Raw genomic sequence first — 23,808 nt, forward strand, 5'->3', positions numbered from 1 at the left:
AAGATGATGACACCATCTCAGAGTCAACTCAAGAGTCAAAGTGAAGGTCTTAGAACTGAGCCAGAGACGGGAAATATTTGTCCTGTAGACTTTCCTATGGTGGAAAACCATTACGAAGCACTGACAATGGAGACTCCTTCCATAAACGATAAATAAAATATGTCCTTGCAGAAAACTTTGATATATAAAGGAGTTTAATTTTTTCTTAGTTGAATAACGTTTCTTAATCTGTTTATTATTGGATATGTGCAGTGTCCACCATACATGTTAGAATGAAGGCATTAACAAAAATGTATCAATCATTTGAATTACAGCCTGAACTACCAGCAGAGCTGCTCTTACAGAAAACTCAGAAAATCAACAACGTTTGACCACATCAGTTTCATGCATTCAACAGAGCTATGGTATAAAATAGGAGTAAGACATTTCAGGATGGGACAATAGGACAATAGTCAACCTAGGACAACCAATCAACCACAATGAAAGGAAAGCAATAACATGCTTCACTGCCTTACACACAGAAAAAGCAGTGACACTGTACATTAACTATGTTACACTCCCGCCGGCAGATGGCGCTGCGGCGTCGAAGCGCAAAGACTGCTGCAGAGCGCGCGTGCACAAGACTCGTATATATGGACACGCGCGGTTCGCTTGTTTTGATTCTCCCTGTGTGCAAGCACTGGTTGATTTACTCCAGGTGTCTGTGATTTAGTTTAATTACGTTTGTTATTTAAACGCCTCGTGTTGCTGTGCGCTTCGCGCAGTATTATTGGTTTACGTTAGTACCGTTTAACGAGTATTCGTAAATGGTCATGTCAGTAGCCGAATGAGTGTTTTCTTGGTGAATACGTTACGCTCGCGAAGCGGTCTTATTTCCATGCCCTGTGCTCGTGTAATGCCTGGACTTGAGTTTAATGTTTAATCTAGTTAACCTTGATCAGTATAGACTGCGCTCCCTGTGTTTTGTCTGCTTGTGTGTGAATAAAGACATTGCTCCTGCACTTACTTCCTGCATATCGTCCTGTGTCGTAACAAACTAACATTATTTGATAAAAGAACTTGATAATATTAACAACCATGAACTAAATGCCATAAGTTTGTAAAACAAAAACACATTGACAAACAAAAACACATTGACAACCAAAGTGCTGTTAATAATTGAGGCTGGGTTCAAATATTTACACCCAGAGGCCCAAGTTTAGATGGCCAATTAATTAATGCTAATTCATGAGGACATTTTGTCACAGATGGAATAAATGCGAGTAAGCATATTCAGTTATGCAAGTAGATGTACTTTGTCACGTAAGGATGGATGCAAGTGCAGAATCATTTCAAAGACATTCAAACATTTTAATGAGGTACAAACAAAACAAAACATAAAACAAGACTTACAAGAACCCAGGTCTAGATGAATGTAATACAGAAAGATAAACCAAACAACGCAAGACAATCTGTGCAGTGCAGAACGTGACTATAAATAACTGCTAACGAGCCAAACGTGAATCAGGTGAACCAGACATGTGACTAGGTGCAGTGGCTGGAATCGTAGTTTTAATCCTTTTCCACTATTTACATGACAGATCCTCCCCTTTAACAATGCGCGTAATCCGTTCAGGAGGGGGTCCCGGACCCCTGGACCCCCAGACCACATGTCCATAAGCACTTCAAAATTACAGCTTGTCTCTCATCCCTCGCTTTATGTGATCTCTGAGGTTCAGGTGTGTGGCGGTCTCCTCCGCACGCAGAGAGGTGACGTGATATCCCCAGCCTGACTTGAGTGTGGAGCGACAGCTCCTGCGCAGCCAGCGGGTAGAACGAAGCTCAAGGCGGAGCCTGAGGGGGAAACAACGTACAACATGAAGCTAGAGGGGGGAGAAATTCTCTCCGCGAGGTCCGAGGGGGGAGCGAAATTTTAGTCCTTCTCCGCTATTTACATGACATACTTAGTTAACATCAATTAAACGTGTTACCTTTGTGACGTTACTAAATTGTACAGGTAACATTAAATATTTTAATGCTTATGTTTATGACTTAGTAAATGTTAACTAATTCAATAGATAATTTTAATTAAAGGAATCGTAAGGAAGTTTTACTTTTTCTAATTCACTCAATAAAATTAGTAGTCATGAAGACAATTCTAGCTTCTAGCTTACTTGTATGTGTGAAGGTAGCATAACCTGGTTCCCAGGGCTTTAATCATGAAACAGACTGTATACCATATCTGTGGTAAGTTGGAGCTACTCTGAACTTTATTATATTACTTCTCATAAAGTGCAATGGACAAATAAAATTTCAATCCTTTTTTTTGTTTTAATCTTGATAATTATGGCTTACAGCTCATGGAAATCAAAAATCCAGTATCTAAAAATATTAGAATAAAGAATTTATAATACAGAAATGTCGACCTTCTGAAAAGTATGTTAATTTATGCACTCAGCTCCTTTTGCATGAATTACTGCATCAATGCGGCATGGCATGGAGGCAATCACCCTGTGGCACTTCTGAGGTGTTATGGAAGCCCAGGTTGCTTTGATAGCAGCCTTCATCTCGTCTGTATTGTTGGGTCTGGTGTCTCTCATAGGTTCTCTACTGGTTTCAGGTCAGGCGAGTTGGCTGGCCAATCAAGCACAGTGATACCATGGTCAGCAAACCAGTTACTAGAAGTTTTGTCCTGCTGGAAAAGGAAATCAGCATCTCCATAAAGCTTGTCCGCAGATGGAAGCATGAAGTGCTCTAAAATCTCCCGGTAGATGCTGCACTGACTCTCGACTTGAGAAAACACAGAGGACCAACACCAGCAAATGACATGGCATTTCAAATCATCACTGACTGTGGAAACTTCACACTGGACTTCAAACAACTTGGATTCTGTGTCTCTCCACTCTGCCTCCAGACTCTGGGACCTTGATTTCCAAATGAAATGCAAAATTTACTTTCATCTTCCCCATGATTGTATTTGTGTGTACTGAACCAGACTGAGAGATTAAAGGCTCAGGAAACATTTGCAGGTGTTTTGAGTTAATTTGCTGATTAGAGCTCTTCTCAGGTCAACATTTCTGTATTATAAATACTTTATTCTAATATTTTGAGATACTGGGTTTATTTTTAAAAAAAATTTATTTCCATGAGCTGTAAGGCATAATAATTGATTAAAACAAAGAAAAAAAATCACTTTATGTGTAATGAATCTAGAATATATGAAAGTTCCACTTTTTGAATTAAATTATGGGAAGAAATTTACTTTTCCATGATATTCTAATTTTTTGAGATGCACCTGTATATGTGTGTGTGTGTGTGTGTGGTGTGTATGTGTTTATAAGTATCAGAGATACAAAATGCATGACATTTATGTATATCTGTGTATGTAGACCAGATGAATCATAATTCATAGTGCAATTCACATTATGTTCATGGCTCTTTATAGTACATCATATTGATAGAATATTCCTAATGTTTTATACAGTATTTCTAAATGATCATACCAGGCCATTGATGCTATGTGATTTTTTTTTTATTCAAACATTTATTATATATACACTGAAAAAGTGAAAAAGCTGCAATTAATTTATATCAAGAATACATTGAATTAAATTGTCTTTACATACTAATAGAAATCACTAAAATACATGCTCTATGTGTTTTTCATTTGCATCAATACATACACACACCAATGAGATTACAGAGTGTACTTGCAGAAAGAATGGTAGAAGGACTGAGATTGACTTCCTTACAGGTGACAGAACAGTCTCTGTGCATTTGGCTACTTTTGGCCAAGCATGATACCACGGCACTGTTCTCTTTGGAGAAAGGGGGTTTGGGAAGATTTTTTATGCTGGGTGTATAGATTTCGTCTGTGGCTTTGTTTGGTTGATGTTAAAGCTCAGAACAGTTTTAAGTCGTTACATGAGTTCCCGCTCCAGAAAATGAAAATTGACTGTTCTGTCTGCAACAAGCACAGTAAGACTGAGAGACTTGACCTCTCCCACACTGGGATCCAGCTTGACTTCAAACAGTTTTATTATCTAGATAATCAAAACAAAGTCCAACATTTAAGTACTTCAGATAGCAGATAAGATATGAAAACTTAAAAATTTGTACACACATACAGTGCATGTGAAAAGTATACACACCCCTGTTAATAAAGCATGTTTTTGTGACGTAAAAAATATATCCAAGATAAATCATGTCAGATATTTTTTGATCTGTAATGTGATATAGCAACCAATAATTCAGTGAAAAACAGATAGATTTTAGGAAAAAAAGAAAAAGAAATAACTTTTGAGTGCACACTCAACTAAAATTTTGTTAAAGCACCTTCTGCTTGTAATACAGCACCCAGTCTTTTAGTGTCTACCGACTTTGGAACTCTTCCTTGCAAATATGCTCCAGATTTATCAAATGGCAAGGGGATGTCCTGTACACGGCCTCTTCAAATAATTCCACAGGTTTTTCCAGGTTTTGTGCCAAAATAGACTGGTATTTGGAACTATCTATGATTCCCTCTATGACTAGAGTCCATTTTTCACAGGGGTTTGTAGACTTTTTATATCCACTGTAACTGCTGAATAACTGCTAATAAATAATCAGATAACATTTGTTATATGATCCAGTAAAGTTTTCTGGTTTCTTACCCTTGCCAGAGCCAAGTGCATTTCCAGTTCAGCAATCCGTTTACCAACACACCCCCTCACTCCAAACCCAAATGGAATGGATCCGAAAGGAATAGGTTGCTCTCTCCCATCTCGTAACCAGCGTTCAGGCTTGAAGACTCTTGGTTCAGGGAATACTGTCTCATCATGACTGATTGCATAATGATTCATTATAAATGCGGTCTGTTCATGAGAGTTGTTGATTAGTTAAACAGCGATTTATGGAGGATGATACATTTTAGAAATAAAATAGTTAGGGGGGGAAAACAGTACCTTCTTAGGGAAGAAGTGTCCTCCGATAATCACGTCGTTTTCTGATAAAAGGCGTGCGTTCACGGGAGCAACTGGGTACATTCTAAAAATAATTATACAATAGTCTTAATATAATAGATAAAATAATCAATTTGCATGCAAAAGGTAACAGATAAATGTCACATTTACTTTAATGGTAAATATCAGTACTGCCCAGGATATAAGTACACCTCTTTTATTGGGTGAAATACAGTATAAAAAAAAAAAAAGGTGAAAAACTAACCTAACTAACTGTATACTATGTGCTATATGGTACTTAAATGGCATGTACTTATAAACATTGTTTTTTTTTATCCACCTTAGAGTCTCCTTGATGACAGACTTGAGGTAGGGCATGCTGTTTATGTCCTCAGCTGTTGGAATTTTGTCCCCTTTAATGATGCTGTTAACTTCCTGATACAGTGTTTCCTGTGCCTTTGGATCTTGTGACAGCAGGTACAAGGCCCACATCATAGTGTTGGATGTCTTAAGAGACCGGACATTTCATTTTGGTTAATTCTTCATTATATTTATCAAAATAAGTTTTATACTAATTAACAAAGTTATATGATAGTGTACTGTTATCCTTACTGTGTCTACTCCTCCCATGAGCAGCTCACCAACGCTCCCATACACATCTTTTTTGCTCATGTTGGCGTCGAAGAGCAAGTAGCTGAGATATCCTCCTGCAATTTCCTGACCTGCATCCAGGCCCATCTGAATGTGCTCCATCTTCCTGTCAATTAGCTTGCAGGCTAAGCAATGGAGATATTTCTTTCAATTTAAATAAACTTACAGAAGATGTAATAGATTACTAGATAAAAAAAAACAAAAAAAAACATCATTCAAATGTACTGGAGAAGAGGGACAGGAAAAGAGATCATTAATGTCTTCAGCATCTCACCGAATCTGAAGATTCCATCCCAACCACTTATGTAACGCCGCCAGAATGGCAAATAATTGCGAGTCCACTTGGGTAACAGAGACAAAACCATGATCTGAGCCCTCATCTGGCCGACGGAGTCAATGAAGTTTTGAGTCTCTGCTGGAATCTCATTCTCAAGACAGCCAATACGAGTCTCAAACAGTATGCGGGCCATTCCTGAATAAGCAGGCATATGTCTCATCTTGCATTTGTATCATCACGTACCATATAAAAACTGTAAGCATATGAGCAATCTATATTACACACACACACACACACACACACACAAACACACATATATATATATATACACAGTATCTCACAAAAGTGAGTATACCCCTCACATTTTTGTAAATATTTGATTATATCTTTTCATGTGACAACAGTGAAGAAATGACCCATTGCATGTGAAGTACAATGTAAAGTAGTGAGTGTACAGCTTGTGTAACAGTGTAAATTTGCTGTCCCCTCAAAATAACTCAACACACAGCCATTAATGTCTAAACCGCTGGCAACAAAAGTGAGTACACCCCTAAGTGAAAATCTCCAAATTGGGCCCACAGTGTCAATATTTTGTATAGCCACCATTATTTTCCAGCACTGCCTTAACCCTCTTGGGCATGGAGTTCACCAGAGCTTCACAGGTTGCCACTGGAGTCCTCTTCCACTCCTCCATGACGACATCACGTAGCTGGTGGATGTTAGAGACCTTGTACTCCTCCACCTTCCGTTTGAGGATGCCCCACAGATACTCAATAGGGTTTAGGTCTGGAGACATGCTTGGCCAGTCCACCACCTTCAGCTTCTTTAGCAAGGCAGTGGTCATCTTGGAGGTGTGTTTGGGGTCGTTATCATGCTGGAATACATGCTGGGATCATGCTCTGCTTCAGTATGTCACAATACATGTTGGCATTCATGGTTCCCTCAATGAACTGTAGCTCCCCAGTGCCGGCAGCACTCATGAAGCCCCAGACCATGACACTCCCACCACCATGCTTGACTGTAGGCGAGACACACTTGTCTTTGTACTCCTCACCTGGTTTCCGCTACACACGCTTGACACCATCTGAACCAAATAAGTTTATCTTGGTCTCATCAGACCACAGGACATGGTTCCAGTAATCCATGTCCTTAGTCTGCTTGTCTTCAGCAAACTGTTTGCGGGCTTTATTGTGCATCATCTTTAGAAGAGGCTTCCTTCTGGGACGACAGCCATGCAGACCAATTTGATGCAGTGTGCGGCGTATGGTCTGAGCACTGACAGGCTGACCCCCCACCCCTTCAACCTCGGCAGCAATGCTGCCAGCACTCATACGTCTATTTCCCAAAGACAACCTCTGGATATGACGCTGAGCACGTGCACTCAACTTCTTTGGTCGACCATGGCGAGTCCTGTTCTGAGTGGAACCTGTCCTGTTAAACCGCTGTATGGTCTTGGCCACCGGGCTGCAGCTCAGTGTCAGGGAATTGGCAATTTCTTATAGTTTAGGCCATCTTTATGTAGAGCAACAATTCTTTTTTTCAGATCCTCAGAGAGTTCTTTGCCATGAGGTGCCATGTTGAACTTCCAGTGACCAGTATGAGGGAGTGTGATAGCGATGACATCAAATTTAACACACTTGCTCCCCATTCACATCTAAGCCCTTGTAACACTAACAAGTCATATGACACTGGGGAGGGAAAATGGCTAATTGGGCCCAATTTGGACATTTTCACTTTGGGGTGTACTCACTTTTGTTGCCAGCGATTTAGACATTAATGGCTGTGTGTTGAGTTATTTTGAGGGGACAGCAAATTTACACTGTTACACAAGCTGTACACTCACTACTTTACATTGTAGCAAAGTGTCATTTCTTCAGTGTTGTCACATGAAAAGATATAATCAAATATTTACAAAAATGCGAGGGGTGTACTCACTTTTGTGACATACTGTATGTATATAAAATCCAGCTAAATATAATTGTCGACCAGTTATAATTGAGACATGATGGGCCATACCTTCTAGAGTGAAACGGTACAGCTCATTGGATATGTTGGGTACCAGGTCTCCAGTGGAGCTCATTTTTCGTAAATGGCATACACGTTTGATAAAATCTGTGACAACCTCATTAATCATATTCTCATACTGCACAGAGTCCTTTGGATGCAGCATACGCTTGTTCAACACCGATCGGAGTTTGTACCACTTTTCTCCTTCTCTAGTGAAGAAAAAACACAACATATTTCTATGTTTTGCTTTAAAGAAACAATTAGAATTTCCTACAACTGAAAATTGTGGGTAAAAACTAGGAGAAGTGTATATGAATGATTCAGGGAGCCCAGAGTTAGACAGGGGCTGTGGAACACACCTAGGATGTGGTTCATTAAGAAATGATAAGGACTATACCTTACTCCTTGCAGTGTAAACTCTGAAAGGTTTCTCTTTTTAGAAGGTGAATTTGGCATTCATTCACTTTAAGAATTTTTTTCAAGTAGATCACTTTTTATTTTACAAATATATGTATTTTCATTTTACATATGAAAATATGTGTAGTTACTATATACAATTGCAATAAAAATTATTCAACCCCCATTGCAAATCAGGTTTATTGCCAAATTTTATAGACTTTCAGCTGTTTGAAATGAACAAATCAAACAAAAGAAATTGAAATAATTCAACACAACGAATGCTTCAAGTGGTTTCCCCAAGTTCAACTGAAAATGCAACTTATACTTATTTCTCCAATCTCAAAATTATTCAACCCCCTGAATAAAATCCCTCACAATAGCACAAATATGCAAAACAGTTGTTGTCTCAAGCACACCTGATGAAACTAATCAAGGGCTTCATTAGTTGCACCAGGTGTGCTTGAGCTGGAACACATGAAATACCTGAACTGACTAGGGTTAGAAAATATATTAAATACCTGGATGGGGCAGAAAAAGGAGGCTATCAATGGCTGCAACCAGATTTCTGAGAAGACAGGTTGAGAAAAGCCCTTCGAGTGACTGCAAAAGACCTGCAGCAAGACTTGGTGGCAACAGGCACTGAGGTTTCATTGAGCACAGTAAGGCACGTACTAAACACAGAAGGTTCCATGCCAGACCTCAAAGACGTATAACACTACTGACCCAAAAGCACAAGAAAAGTCGGCTCAAAATCATATAAATAAGCCACAGACGTTTTGGGATTCTGTTATGTGGATCGATGAAACAAAACTGTAACTTTTCTGCACGATGCCTCAGCGGTATGTCTGGAGGAAGAAGAATGAAGAAAGAACACTCTGTTCACAGTCAAGCATGGTGGGGGATCAGTGACACTCTGGGGCTGCTTTGCATCCTCTCGCACTGGAAATCTGCAGCGTGTGGAAGGCAAGATGGATTCATTGAAGTATCAGGAAATCCTAGGAGAAAACCTCAGGCTGTCTGTGAGGATGCTGAAGCTTGGGCGTCATTGGACCTTCCAACAGGGCAATGATCACAAGCATACCACAAATTCCACAAAGACTTGGTTGCAGAAGAAGTCCTGGAAGATTCTACAGGGCCATCACAGTCACCTGACTTGAACCCCATAGAAAATCTCTGGTGAGATTTGAAGAAGGCGGTTGCAGCACGCAAACCCAAGAATATTACTGAACTGGAGGCCATTGCTCATGTGGAATGGGCTAAGACTCCTCAGCTGCCAGAAGCTATGCATCTCGTTTGCAGCAGGTCATAACATTTTGCATTTTCAGTTGAATTTGGGGAAACCCCTTGAAGCATCCGTTGTGTTGACAGCTGAAAGTCTGTAAATTTTTACAATAAACCTGATTTGCAATGGGGGTTGAATAATTTTGAATGCCAGTGTAGAACTGTATTATATAAATGCATGTATATTTTTGCATTTTAATTATTTTGCTTTAAGCTGTAACTTATTAAAACAGCACAGAATATGGCCAAAAAAACCTGATTGTAATTATATTGCCCACTTAAAAAAACCAAAAATATTTGGTTAGTATTGCAAGTGCATCTCTAAATCAACACTCCTCAAAACAAGTTGTCTCATTTGGCCAAGTACTGGGATTTGCACATAACATTTTCCATAAAAGTGCCAAAAAAGTTTCTATTACAAATATATAAAACGAATTGGAAATATGCTATTATATTATAATCCAAATCCATAATTTCGTCGTTCGAGATGTCAGTGAATGCGCCAGAAGCTCTACGAGTCACCGAGAGCCAATTTAAAGAGCCGACTCATTCGCAAACGACACATCATGGTAAACAATGTGACGTCATTTCCTGAGGCCTCAGCTCGGAACGGGCAGACGGTCACTGCTGGGGTAATCCGATGCTAGGCTAGGCCTGTTGCAGCCTGTCCACGAACAGAGAAAGCGACTCAGCTCACTATTGAATTAGGTTTATCAGAGTAAGTGCTAAAATTAATTAAAACAAAACGTATAATTAAAGCAAAAACGTACAACAAAGCACGCGCTCACACTCGCACACACACACAAAGAAACACAGTGGCTTACTCAGTGATAGGACCATAACCCAAACCGTTCATATCTCGGTATTCAGTCCAGAGAGTCATGTCTCCTCTGCTAGGGAATTTATCATCTTTCCTCATCAGCTCCTCCAGCAGCTCCACACTATTCAGCGAAATTGCATGCGTGTTGCCACCTCTTACTTTAAACATGCGTCCATACAACTGCTTTTCATATAACTACAGAAATGACAAAAAGAACCAAAAAGCTTTAGACTTTTGTAAATGTCATTAGATCTTCAGTATGGAAGACATGTTGAACAATCACAAGATGCACAGAACATCTTTCACTTTTCTATAATTTTATTTTCACTCTGCAAATCTTAATCACTCAAAAACAGTACCAAGTATCAAGGTGACTACCAGCACAGCAAATAAATCACACAGCAGTGAAATGTCCCTAGATGTGTAGAGCCTAAATCACTTCACATACTGTACCTGCAGCTCATGCGTGCGATTGTAGTACCCTTTAAAGATCATCCTGTACAGTATTGTCGGAAGAGTGATCTCAGTGAGGTCAGCCTCAGTCTTGATACTCCCAAGAGGTGTAGCATTTCCACCTGCATTTCTCTTTAAGTTCAGACTGGTTGTGGTGGACCCAAGGAACACCTGAAAAGCCGTTGGCTCGGCTAAACGCAGAGCTAGACGTCCCGCCATGAATAGGTTAGGTCCTGAATATCTAAACATCAGCTTGTGTTTCACTTTGCAGCAAGAAGGAGGAAGCACAACACTCTGGGATGTTAACTCTTTATTTATCAGAACACAGGCTGCTATAACAACACTGTGGTTTAAGAGCACTCTTGAACTTTGATACTTGATGATTCCTGTTTATTGACATAAACTGTTGTTTCCCACATGAACATATACCTATTAAATAAATTATTCCAAATTTGCACTTTAGAAAGCTAAACAAGTTAACAAACCTACATTTCAGGTGCCTTTCTAAAACCATTAAAGGTCAGAAATGTAAAGTTATTCTCACATAGCTCAATTTAACTTGTATATGGATAATGAAACAGGATGCTACAGTACTGTACTTTAGCCATAGTAGTTCACTCAGCCTTATTTTAAAGAACATGTACCATATTCTCTGCAAATGAAACAGTTTTAAAAAACTGCTTATTTCAAATTCTCATACACTCAGTAAAAAATAAGCATTTTTTTTGGTTTAAATATACAATGTTTAAGGTTTACAGTGTTGATTTTATGATTTCTCTAAAATTACCCATTTGGGGAATTCAGAATTAATTGTGTTAAAATGAACCATATTATATGATCAGTGATCCTTTTTCAGGCAGAAGGATAAGACCTCTGTATCCAAGAGTAATATTTGCAGGTTCAGCCCTCTACTCTAGTTTTATCATGGTTGGCAGGCGAGTGACTATGTGAGAGATCAAGTAAACATAAATGCGGACTTCAGGAGCAAACATAGCTCAGAAATAACTGTACTCTAACGCAACTATAAACTATAACTATGTTTATAAAAAGATCATTTTTTGGCTAATAAAAATTGCATTCATGTGGTAATACTAACACAGGCAATTAATAATCCAGATTAATTAGTAATAGTCCATGTGTACAATAATCATACAACATGACAACATAATGGAAAAAGGAGCCGACTTTGCCATTATGCTTTCTTGCGTTAATCTTAACAAAATTATGATCAAAAAGTTATTATTAAAAATTTTTTGTGCAAAATTATTATATAATTTCTGTGTTTGATTCAGTTTGCACTATTAGTATTACTACTTGAAGCCACTAGGGAATATTGGTGCTTAGCATGTATAACATTGTGTGCATTTTTTTTACCTTTCTGTCTCACTTAATTGTTTCCTTAAAACTGTACAAATGCTAAAATATCCAGTGAATTATTTTCACTTTCAAACCATAGTCATAATAGCATTTTTGAACAGAAGTTGCAACACACTCAAAGTAATGTGCCAAGTAATAATAATAATAATAATAATAATAATAATAATAATATAAAATTGCATTACTTTTTATTTATTTTTTACTGACGCACAGCTTACACTGTAAAAGTCAACAAGGATTTAGCTTTCTGATAGATTATTGGGAACATATGCTTGTCTAGTGGGCTGGTTTTCCAGCATGTTGGACTCATATGATTAAAATCCTAGGTCTGGTTTTAAACAGGGTGGAAAAACTCCTGCTGTATGTACACTGTACACTGCATTGCAGTACATTACTTCCTTGTTTCTGTGTGACAGTTTAACATACTATCAAATACAATTTAAATACAAGCGTTAAGAATTCCACAGCTTTTTTTTTTTTATTATTATTTCAAATATTGTGCATGTTGTCAAAATGGTCACAAACCATCAGAATTCACTTCCTGTTTGACATCAAATGAAGTCTGCTTTGTCCATTTTACACATTATTTAATTTGTAGTTCATGTCGTTGCTCCCGTTACCCTTCAAGGATCTTCATTTTGAAATCTTTGCAACATTGTCTATAGCACCAACAGGGTCCATTTTTATAAAGCAGACACCTCTCAGGATGGATTGGGGGCTGTACTTTTACAGGTCATTGGGGATTAATGGAGACCTGTGGCCTATGTGTCACGTAATGGAGGCGCAGACAGAAGCAAATGCAGGTATGGCAGTTTAATACAACAACAACAACAACAACAACAACAACAAGTCCAAAGGATAAGACAGAAGACAATGATCATGAACAGGCACAGGTCAGGCGATCAGGCAAACAGCACAAACAGGGCAGAGCAAAGAGACGAGGTCATAAACTTAAGCAAAGTCAGAAAAACCCCAGAATAAACAGACACAATATAAGATTTGGTTAATGGCAGAGAAAAGGCAACTGAGCGTATACTTTGCTAAGACTTAGTGTTTGAACAGTCTCTTTTCTGTGTGGAGTGATTGTGAGTGTAAATGGGAACAGGTGTCTCTATTTAGAACTCCAGAGAGGGTGAACATATGTGGGTGTGTATAAAATTTATTTACCCTGTTTACAATGTAAAGGGTTTGTTATTCATTCAAGTGCAGAATCAATTCAAAGAGGTTCAAACATTTTAATGAGGTACAAACAAAACATAAGACAAGACTTACAAGAACCCAGGACTCGACGAACGCAATACAGAAAGATAAACCAAACAACGCAAGACAATCTGTGCAGTGCAGAACGTGACTATAAATAACTGCTAACGAGCCAAACGTGAATCAGGTGAACCAGACATGTGACTAGGTGCAGTGGCTGGAATCGTAGTTTTAATCCTTTTCCACTATTTACATGACAGATCCTGCCCTTTAACGATGCGCGTAATCCGTTCAGGAGGGGGTCCCAGACCCCTGGACCCCCAGACCAGATGTCCATAAGCACTTCAAAATTACAGCTTGTCTCTCATCCCTCGCTTGACGTGTTCTCTGAGGTTCAGGTGTGTGGCGGTCTCTTCCGCACGCAGAGAGGTGACGTGATATCCCCAGCCTGACTTGAGTGTGGAGCGACAGCTCCTGCGCAGCCAGCAGGTAGAACGAAGCTCAAGGCAGAGCCTGAGGGGGAAACAACGTACAACATGAAGCTAGAGGGGGGAGAAATTCTCTCCGCGAGGTCCGAGGGGGGAGCGAAATTTTAGTCCTTCTCCGCTATTTACATGACATACTTAGTTAACATCAATTAAACGTGTTACCTTTGTCACGTTACTAAATTGTACAGGTAACATTAAATATTTTAATGCTTATGTTTATGATTTAGTAAATGTTAACTAATTCAATAGATAATTTTAATTAAAGGAATCGTAAGGAAGTTTTACTTTTTCTAATTCACTCAATAAAATTAGTAGTCATGAAGACAATTCTAGCTTCTAGCTTAAGTAGTTCCCTAAACATGAACCTCGCCTGCATAGGCCGTTGTGTCTGTGAACATTATGCAAAAATCCCGCCTATTTCTCAAATCCTGCCTACTTGCAGTGTAAGTACCTCCCACTTGGATATAAGTGCCGCCCACTTGGAGGTATGTACCTCCCACTTGGAGGTCTCCAGGCTGCAGCGATACATACTTGTATGTGTGAAGGTAGCATAACCTGGTTCCCAGGGCTTTAATCATGAAACAGACTGTATACCATATCTGTGGTAAGTTGGAGCTACTCTGAACTTTATTATATTACTTCTCATAAAGTGCAATGGACAAATAAAATTTCAAGCCTTTTTTTTGTTTTAATCTTGATAATTATGGCTTACAGCTCATGGAAATCAAAAATCCAGTATCTAAAAATATTAGAATAAAGAATTTCTAATACAGAAATGTCGACCTTCTGAAAAGTATGTTAATTTATGCACTCAGCTCCTTTTGCATGAATTACTGCATCAATGCGCATGGCATGGAGGCAATCAGCCTGTGGCACTTCTGAGGTGTTATGGAAGTCCAGGTTGCTTTGATAGCAGCCTTCATCTTGTCTGTATTGTTGGGTCTGGTGTCTCTCATAGATTCTCTACTGGTTTCAGGTCAGGCGAGTTGGCTGGCCAATCAAGCACAGTGATACCATGGTCAGCAAACCAGTTACTAGAAGTTTTGTCCTGCTGGAAAAGGAAATCAGCATCTCCATAAAGCTTGTCAGCAGATGGAAGCATGAAGTGCTCTAAAATCTCCCGGTAGATGCTGCACTGACTCTCGACTTGAGAAAACACAGAGGACCAACACCAGCAAATGACATGGCATCTCAAATCATCACTGACTGTGGAAACTTCACACTGGACTTCAAACAACTTGGATTCTGTGTCTCTCCACTCTGCCTCCAGACTCTGGGACCTTGATTTCCAAATGAAATGCAAAATTTACTTTCATCTTCCCCATGATTGTGTTTGTGTGTACTGAACCAGACTGAGAGATTAAAGGCTCAGGAAACATTTGCAGGTGTTTTGAGTTAATTTGCTGATTAGAGCCCTTCTCAGGTCAACATTTCTGTATTATAAATACTTTATTCTAATATTTTGAGATACTGGGTTTATTTTTTTTTAATTTTATTTCCATGAGCTGTAAGGCATAATAATTGATTAAAACAAAGAAAAAAAATCACTTTATGTGTAATGAATCTAGAATATATGAAAGTTCCACTTTTTGAATTAAATTATGGGAAGAAATTTACTTTTCCATGATATTCTAATTTTTTGAGATGCACCTGTATATGTATGTGTGTGTGTGTGTGTGTGTGTGTGTGTGTGTGTGTGTGTGGTGTGTATGTGTTTATAAGTATCAGAGATACAAAATGCATGACATTTATGTATATCTGTGTATGTAGACCAGATGAATCATAATTCATAGTGCAATTCACATTATGTTCATGGCTCTTTATAGCACATCATATTGATAGAATATTCCTAATGTTTTATACAGTATTTCTAAATGATCATACCAGGCCATTGATGCTATGTGATTTTTTTTTTATTCAAACGTTTATTATATATACACTGAAAAAGTGAAAAAGCTGCAGTAATTAATTTATATCAAGAATACATTGAATTAAATTGTCTTTACATACTAATAGAAATCACTAAAATACATGCTCTATGTGTTTTTCATTTGCATCAATACATACACACACCAATGAGATTACAGAGTGTACTTGCAGAAAGAATGGTCGAAGGACTGAGATTGACTTCCTTACAGGTGACAGAACAGTCTCTGTGCATTTGGCTACTTTTGGCCAAGCATGATACCACGGCACTGTTCTCTTTGGAGAAAGGGGGTTTGGAAAGATTTTTTATGCTGGGTGTATAGATTTCGTCTGTGGCTTTGTTTGGTTGATGTTAAAGCTCAGAACAGCTTTAAGTCGTTACATGAGTTTCCGCTCCAGAAAATGAAAATTGACTGTTCTGTCTGCAACAAGCACAGTACAACTGAGAGACTTGACCTCTCCCACACTGGGATCCAGCTTGACTTCAAACAGTTTTATTATCTAGATAATCAAAACAAAGTCCAACATTTAAGTACTTCAGATAGCAGATAAGATATCAAAACTTAAAAATTTGTACACACATACAGTGCATGTGAAAAGTATACACACCCCTGTTAATAAAGCATGTTTTTGTGACGTAAAAAATATATCCAAGATAAATCATGTCAGATATTTTTTGATCTGTAATGTGATATAGCAACCAATAATTCAGTGAAAAACAGATAGATTTTAGGAAAAAAAGAAAAAGAAATAACTTTTGAGTGCACACTCCTTAACTAAAATTTTGTTAAAGCACCTTCTGCTTGTAATACAGCACCCAGTCTTTTAGTGTCTACCGACTTTGGAACTCTTCCTTGCAAATATGCTCCAGATTTATCAAATGGCAAGGGGATGTCCTGTACACGGCCTCTTCAAATAATTCCACAGGTTTTTCCAGGTTTTGTGCCAAAATAGACTGGTATTTGGAACTATCTATGATTCCCTCTATGACTAGAGTCCATTTTTCACAGGGGTTTGTAGACTTTTTATATCCACTGTAACTGCTGAATAACTGCTAATAAATAATCAGATAACATTTGTTATATGATCCAGTAAAGTTTTCTGGTTTCTTACCCTTGCCAGAGCCAAGTGCATTTCCAGTTCAGCAATCCGTTTACCAACACACCCCCTCACTCCAAACCCAAATGGAATGGATCCGAAAGGAATAGGTCGCTCTCTCCCATCTCGTAACCAGCGTTCAGGCTTGAAGACTCTTGGTTCAGGGAATACTGTCTCATCATGACTGATTGCATAATGATTCATTATAAATGTGGTCTGTTCATGAGAGTTGTTGATTAGTTAAACAGTGATTTATGGAGGATGATACATTTTAGAAATAAAATAGTTAGGGGGGAAAAAACAGTACCTTCTTAGGGAAGAAGTGTCCTCCGATAATCACGTCGTTTTCTGATAAAAGGCGTGCGTTCACGGGAGCAACTGGGTACATTCTAAACATAATTATACAATAGTCTTAATATAATAGATAAAATAATCAATTTGCATGCAAAAGGTAACAGATAAATGTCACATTTACTTTAATGGTAAATATCAGTACTGCCCAGGATATAAGTACACCTCTTTTACTGGGTGAAATACAGTAAAAAAAAAAAAAAAAAAAAAGGTGAAAGACTAACCTAACTAACTGTATACTAGGTGCTATATGGTACTTAAATGGCATGTACTTATAAACATTGTTTTTTTTCTATCCACCTTAGAGTCTCCTTGATGACAGACTTGAGGTAGGGCATGCTGTTTATGTCCTCAGCTGTTGGAACTTTGTCCCCTTTGATGATGCTGTTAACTTCCTGATACAGTGTTTCCTGTGCCTTTGGATCTTGTGACAGCAGGTACAAGGCCCACATCATAGTGTTGGATGTCTTGAGAGACCGGACATTTCATTTTGGTTAATTCTTCATTATATTTATCAAAATAAGTTTTATACTAATTAACAAAGTTATATGATAGTGTACTGTTATCCTTACTGTGTCTACTCCTCCCATGAGCAGCTCACCAATGCTCCCATAAACATCTTTTTTGCTCATGTTGGCGTTGAAAAGCAAGTAGCTGAGATACCCTCCTGCAATTTCCTGACCTGCATCCAGGCACATCTGAATGTGCTCCATCTTCCTGTCAATTAGCTTGCAGGCTAAGCAATGGAGATATTTCTTTCAATTTAAATAAACTTACAGAAGACGTAATAGACTACTAGATAAAAAAAAAAAAAAAAAAACATCATTCATATGTACTGGAGAAGAGGGACAGGAAGAGAGATCATTAATGTCTTCAGCATCTCACCGAATCTGAAGATTCCATCCCAACCACTTATGTAACGCCGCCAGAATGGCAATTAATTGCGAGTCCACTTGGGTAACAGAGACAAAACCATGATCTGAGTCTTCATCTGGCCGACGGAGTCAATGAAGTTTTGAGTCTCTGCTGGAATCTCATTCTCAAGACAGCCAATACGAGTCTCAAACAGTATGCGGGCCATTCCTGAATAAGCAGGCATATGTCTCATCTTGCATTTGTATCATCACATACCATATAAAAACTGTAAGTATATGAGCAATCTATATTACACACACACACACACACACACACACACACACACACACACACACACTTATATATATATACACAGTATCTCACAAAAGTGAGTATACCCCTCACATTTTGGTAAATATTTGATTATATCTTTTCATGTGACAACACTGAAGAAATGACACATTGCATGTGAAGTACAATGTAAAGTAGTGAGTGTACAGCTTGTATAACAGTGTAAATTTGCTGTCCCCTCATAATAACTCAACACACAGCCATTAATGTCTAAACCGCTGGCAACAAAAGTGAGTACACCCCTAAGTGAAAATCTCCAAATTGGGCCCACAGTGTCAATATTTTGTACAGCCACCATTATTTTCCAGCACTGCCTTAACCCTCTTGGGCATGGAGTTCACCAGAGCTTCACAGGTTGCCACTGGAGTCCTCTTCCACTCCTCCATGACGACATCACAGAGCTGGTGGATGTTAGAGACCTTGTGCTCCTCCACCTTCCGTTTGAGGATGCCCCACAGATACTCAATAGGGTTTAGGTCTGGAGACATGCTTGGCCAGTCCATCACCTTCAGCTTCTTTAGCAAGGCAGAGGTCGTCTTGGAGGTGTGTTTGGGGTCGTTATCATGCTGGAATACATGCTGGGATCATGCTCTGCTTCAGTATGTCACAGTACATGTTGGCATTCATGGTTCCCTCAATGAACTGTAGCTCCCCAGTGCCGGCAGCACTCATGAAGCCCCAGACCATGACACTCCCACCACCATGCTTGACTGTAGGCGAGACACACTTGTCTTTGTCCTCCTCACCTGGTTTCCGCCACACACGCTTGACACCATCTGAACCAAATATGTTTATCTTGGTCTCATCAGACCACAGGACATGGTTCCAGTAATCCATGTCCTTAGTCTGCTTGTCTTCAGCAAACTGTTTGCGGGCTTTCTTGTGCATCATCTTTAGAAGAGGCTTCCTTCTGGGACGACAGCCATGCAGACCAATTTGATGCAGTGTGCGGCATATGGTCTGAGCACTGACAGGCTGATCCCCCACTCCTTCAACCTCGGCAGCAATGCTGGCAGCACTCATACGTCTATTTCCCAAAGACAACCTCTGGATATGACGCTGAGCACGTGCACTCAACTTCTTTGGTCGACCATGGCGAGTCCTGTTCTGAGTGGAACCTGTCCTGTTAAACCGCTGTATGGTCTTGGCCACCGTGCTGCAGCTCAGTGTCAGGGAATTGGCAATTTCTTATAGTTTAGGCCATCTTTATGTACAGCAACAACTCTTTTTTTCAGATCCTCAGAGAGTTCTTTGCCATGAGGTGCCATGTTGAACTTCCAGTGACCAGTATGAGGGAGTGTGATAGCGATGACACCAAATTTAACACACCTGCTCCCCATTCCCATCTGAGCCCTTGTAACACTAACAAGTCATATGACACTGGGGAGGGAAAATGGCTAATTGGGCCCAATTTGGACATTTTCACTTTGGGGTGTACTCACTTTTGTTGCCAGTGGTTTAGACATTAATGGCTGTGTGTTGAGTTATTTTGAGGGGACAGCAAATTTACACTGTTACACAAGCTGTACACTCACTGCTTTACATTGTAGCAAAGTGTCATTTCTTCAGTGTTGTCACATGAAAAGATATAATCAAATATTTACAAAAATGTGAGGGGTATACTCACTTTTGTGACATACTGTATGTATATAAAATCCAGCTAAATATAACTGTCGACCAGTTATAATTGAGACATGATGGGCCATACCTTCTAGAGTGAAACGGTACAGCTCATTGGATATGTTGGGTACCAGGTCTCCAGTGGAGCTCATTTTTCGTAAATGGTATACACGTTTGATAAAATCTGTGACAACCTCATTAATCATATTCTCATACTGCACAGGGTCCTTTGGATGCAGCATACGCTTGTTCAACACCAATCGGAGTTTGTACCACTTTTCTCCTTCTCTAGTGAAGAAAAAACACAACATATTTCTATGTTTTGCTTTAAAGAAACAATTAGAATTTCCTACAACTGAAAATTGTGGGTAAAAACTAGGAGAAGTGCATATGAATGATTCAGGGAGCCCAGAGTTAGACAGGGGCCGTGGAACACACCTAGGATGTGGTTCATTAAGAAATGATAAGGACTATACCTTACTCCTTGCAGTGTAAACTCTGAAAGGTTTCTCTTTTTAGAAGGTGAATTTGGCATTCATTCACTTTAAGAATTTTTTTCAAGTGGATCACTTTTTATTTTACATATATATGTATTTTCATTTTACATATGAAAATATGTGTAGTTACTATATACAATTGCAATAAAAATTATTCAACCCTCATTGCAAATCAGGTTTATTGCCAAATTTTATAGACTTTTAGCTGTTTGAAATGAACAAATCAGACAAAAGAAATTGAAATAATTCAACACAACGAATGCTTCAAGTGGTTTCCCCAAGTTCAACTGAAAATGCAACTTATAATTATTTCTCCAATCTCAAAATTATTCAACCCCCTGAATAAAATCCCTCACAATAGCACAAATATGCAAAACAGTTGTTGTCTCAAGCACACCTGATGCAACTAATCAAGGGCTTCATTAGTTGCACCAGGTGTGCTTGAGCTGGAACACATGAAATACCTGAACTGACTAGGGGTAGAAAATATATTAAATACCTGGATGGGGCAGAAAAAGGAGGCTATCAATGGCTGCAACCAGATTTCTGAGAAGACAGGTTGAGAAAAGCCCTTCGAGTGACTGCAAAAGACCTGCAGCAAGACTTGGTGGCAACAGGCACTGAGGTTTCGGTTTCAGTGAGCACAGTAAGGCACATACTAAACACAGAAGGTTCCATGCCAGACCTCAAAGACGTATAACACTACTGACCCAAAAGCACAAGAAAAGTCGGCTCAAAATCATATAAATAAGCCACAGACGTTTTGGGATTCTGTTCTGTGGATCGATGAAACAAAACTGTAACTTTTCTGCATGATGCCTCAGCGGTATGTCTGAAGGAAGAAGAATGAAGAAAGAACACTCTGTCCACAGTCAAGCATGGTGGGGGATCAGTGACACTCTGGGGCTGCTTTGCATCCTCTGGCACTGGAAATCTGCAGCGTGTGGAAGGCAAGATGGATTCATTGAAGTATCAGGAAATCCTAGGAGAAAACCACAGGCTGTCTGTGAGGATGCTGAAGTTTGGGTGTCATTGGACCTTCCAACAGGGCAATGATCACAAGCATACCACAAATTCCACAAAGACTTGGTTGCAGAAGAAGTCCTGGAAGATTCTACAGGGCCATCACAGTCACCTGACTTGAACCCCATAGAAAATCTCTGGTGAGATTTGAAGAAGGCGGTTGCAGCACGCAAACCCAAGAATATTACTGAACTGGAGGCCATTGCTCATGTGGAATGGGCTAAGACTCCTCAGCTGCCAGAAGCTATGCATCTCGTTTGCAGCAGGTCATAACATTTTGCATTTTCAGTTGAATTTGGGGAAACCCCTTGAAGCATCCGTTGTGTTGACAGCTGAAAGTCTGTAAATTTTTACAATAAACCTGATTTGCAATGGGGGTTGAATAATTTTGAATGCCAGTGTAGAACTGTATTATATAAATGCATGTATATTTTTGCATTTTAATTATTTTGCTTTAAGCTGTAACTTATTAAAACAGCACAGAATATGGCCAAAAAAACCTGATTGTAATTATATTGCCCACTTAAAAAAACCAAAAATATTTGGTTAGTATTGCAAGTGCATCTCTAAATCAACACTCCTCAAAACAAGTTGTCTCATTTGGCCAAGTACTGGGATTTGCACATAACATTTTCCATAAAAGTGCCAAAAAAGTTTCTATTACAAATATATAAAACGAATTGGAAATATGCTATTATATTATAATCCAAATCCATAATTTCGTCGTTCGAGATGTCAGTGAATGCGCCAGAAGCTCTACGAGTCACCGAGAGCCAATTTAAAGAGCCGACTCATTCGCAAACGACACATCATGGTAAACAATGTGACGTCATTTCCTGAGGCCTCAGCTCGGAACGGGCAGACGGTCACTGCTGGGGTAATCCGATGCTAGGCTAGGCCTGTTGCAGCCTGTCCACGAACAGAGAAAGCGACTCAGCTCACTATTGAATTAGGTTTATCAGAGTAAGTGCTAAAATTAATTAAAACAAAACGTATAATTAAAGCAAAAACGTACAACAAAGCACGCGCTCACACACACACACACACACACACACACACACACAAAGAAACACAGTGGCTTACTCAGTGATAGGACCATAACCCAAACCGTTCATATCTCGGTATTCAGTCCAGAGTGTCATGTCTCCTCTGCTAGGGAATTTATCATCTTTCCTCATCAGCTCCTCCAGCAGCTCCACACTATTCAGCGAAATTGCATGCGTGTTGCCACCTCTTACTTTAAACATGGGTCCATAAAACTCCCTTTCATATAACTACAGAAATGACAAAAAGAAACAAAAAGCATTACATTTTTGTAAATGTCATTAGATCTTCAGTATGGAAGACATGTTGAACAATCACAAGATGCACAGAACATCTTTCACTTTTCTAGTTTTATTTTCACTCTGCAAATCTTAATCACTCAAAAACAGTACCAAGTATCAAGGTGACTACCAGCACAGCAAATAAATCACACAGCAGTGAAATGTCCCTAGATGTGTAGAGCCTAAATCACTTCACATACTGTACCTGCAGCTCATGCGTGCGATTGTAGTACCCTTTAAAGATCATCCTGTACAGTATTGTCGGAAGAGTGATCTCAGTGAGGTCAGCCTCAGTCTTGATACTCCCAAGAGGTGTAGCATTTCCACCTGCATTTCTCTTTAAGTTCAGACTGGCTGTGGTGGACCCAAGGAACACCTGAAAAGCCGTTGGCTCGGCTAAACGCAGAGCTAGACGTCCCGCCATGAATAGCTTAGGTCCTGAATATCTAAACATCAGCTTGTGTTTCACTTTGCAGCAAGATGGAGGAAGCACAACACTCTGGGATGTTAACTCTTTACTTATCAGAACACAGGCTGCTATAACAACACTGTGGTTTAAGAGCACTCTTGAACTTTGATACCTGATGATTCCTGTTTATTGACATAAACTGTTGTTTCCCACATGAACATATACCTATAAAATAAATTATTCCAAATTTGCACTTTAGAAAGCTAAACAAGTTAACAAACCTACATTTCAGGTGCCTTTCTAAAACCATTAAAGGTCAGAAATTTAAAGTTCAATTTAACTTGTATATGGATAATGAAACAGGATGCTACAGTAGTGTACTTTAGCCATAGCAGTTCACTCAGCCTTATTTTAAAGAACATTTACTATATTCTCTGCAAATGAAACAGTTTAACAAAACTGCTTATTTCAAATTCTCAGT

The 23,808-nt window shown here is 39.1% G+C and overlaps 1 protein-coding gene and 1 pseudogene across 1 annotated transcript; both read right to left on the reverse strand.

Moving 5' to 3' along the window:
- Positions 1-3,280: 3,280 nt before the first annotated feature.
- On the reverse strand, positions 3,281-11,116 carry LOC128609024 (sterol 26-hydroxylase, mitochondrial). The gene is made up of 9 exons (XM_053627318.1): positions 10,808-11,116; positions 10,359-10,549; positions 7,864-8,063; positions 5,845-6,042; positions 5,532-5,695; positions 5,260-5,426; positions 4,923-5,004; positions 4,632-4,832; positions 3,281-4,022 (listed from the first exon to the last, which is right to left on the reverse strand). Exons 1-9 carry the CDS (start codon positions 11,054-11,056, stop codon positions 3,900-3,902), a joined length of 1,575 nt encoding a protein of 524 aa, XP_053483293.1. The 5' UTR covers positions 11,057-11,116; the 3' UTR covers positions 3,281-3,899.
- A 4,647-nt stretch (positions 11,117-15,763) lies between these two features.
- Positions 15,764-23,377, reverse strand: LOC128609025 (sterol 26-hydroxylase, mitochondrial-like; annotated as a pseudogene).
- Positions 23,378-23,808: the final 431 nt, after the last annotated feature.

Source organism: Ictalurus furcatus, chromosome 6, assembly GCF_023375685.1.
Source record: "Ictalurus furcatus strain D&B chromosome 6, Billie_1.0, whole genome shotgun sequence".
Lineage (NCBI taxonomy): Eukaryota > Metazoa > Chordata > Actinopteri > Siluriformes > Ictaluridae > Ictalurus > Ictalurus furcatus.

What these genes read in the sequence shown, in the direction of transcription:
- LOC128609024 (XM_053627318.1), bottom strand. Translation starts at nt 11,056, where the DNA reads ATGTTTAGATATTCAGGACCTAACCTATTCATGGCGGGACGTCTAGCT. An exon ending in ATCGCACGCATGAGCTGCAG is followed by an intron (nt 10,550 to 10,807) that starts GTACAGTATGTG and finishes TCATTTCTGTAG; the next exon opens with TTATATGAAAAGCAGTTGTA. An exon ending in GGTTATGGTCCTATCACTGA is followed by an intron (nt 8,064 to 10,358) that starts GTAAGCCACTGT and finishes TTTCTTCACTAG; the next exon opens with AGAAGGAGAAAAGTGGTACA.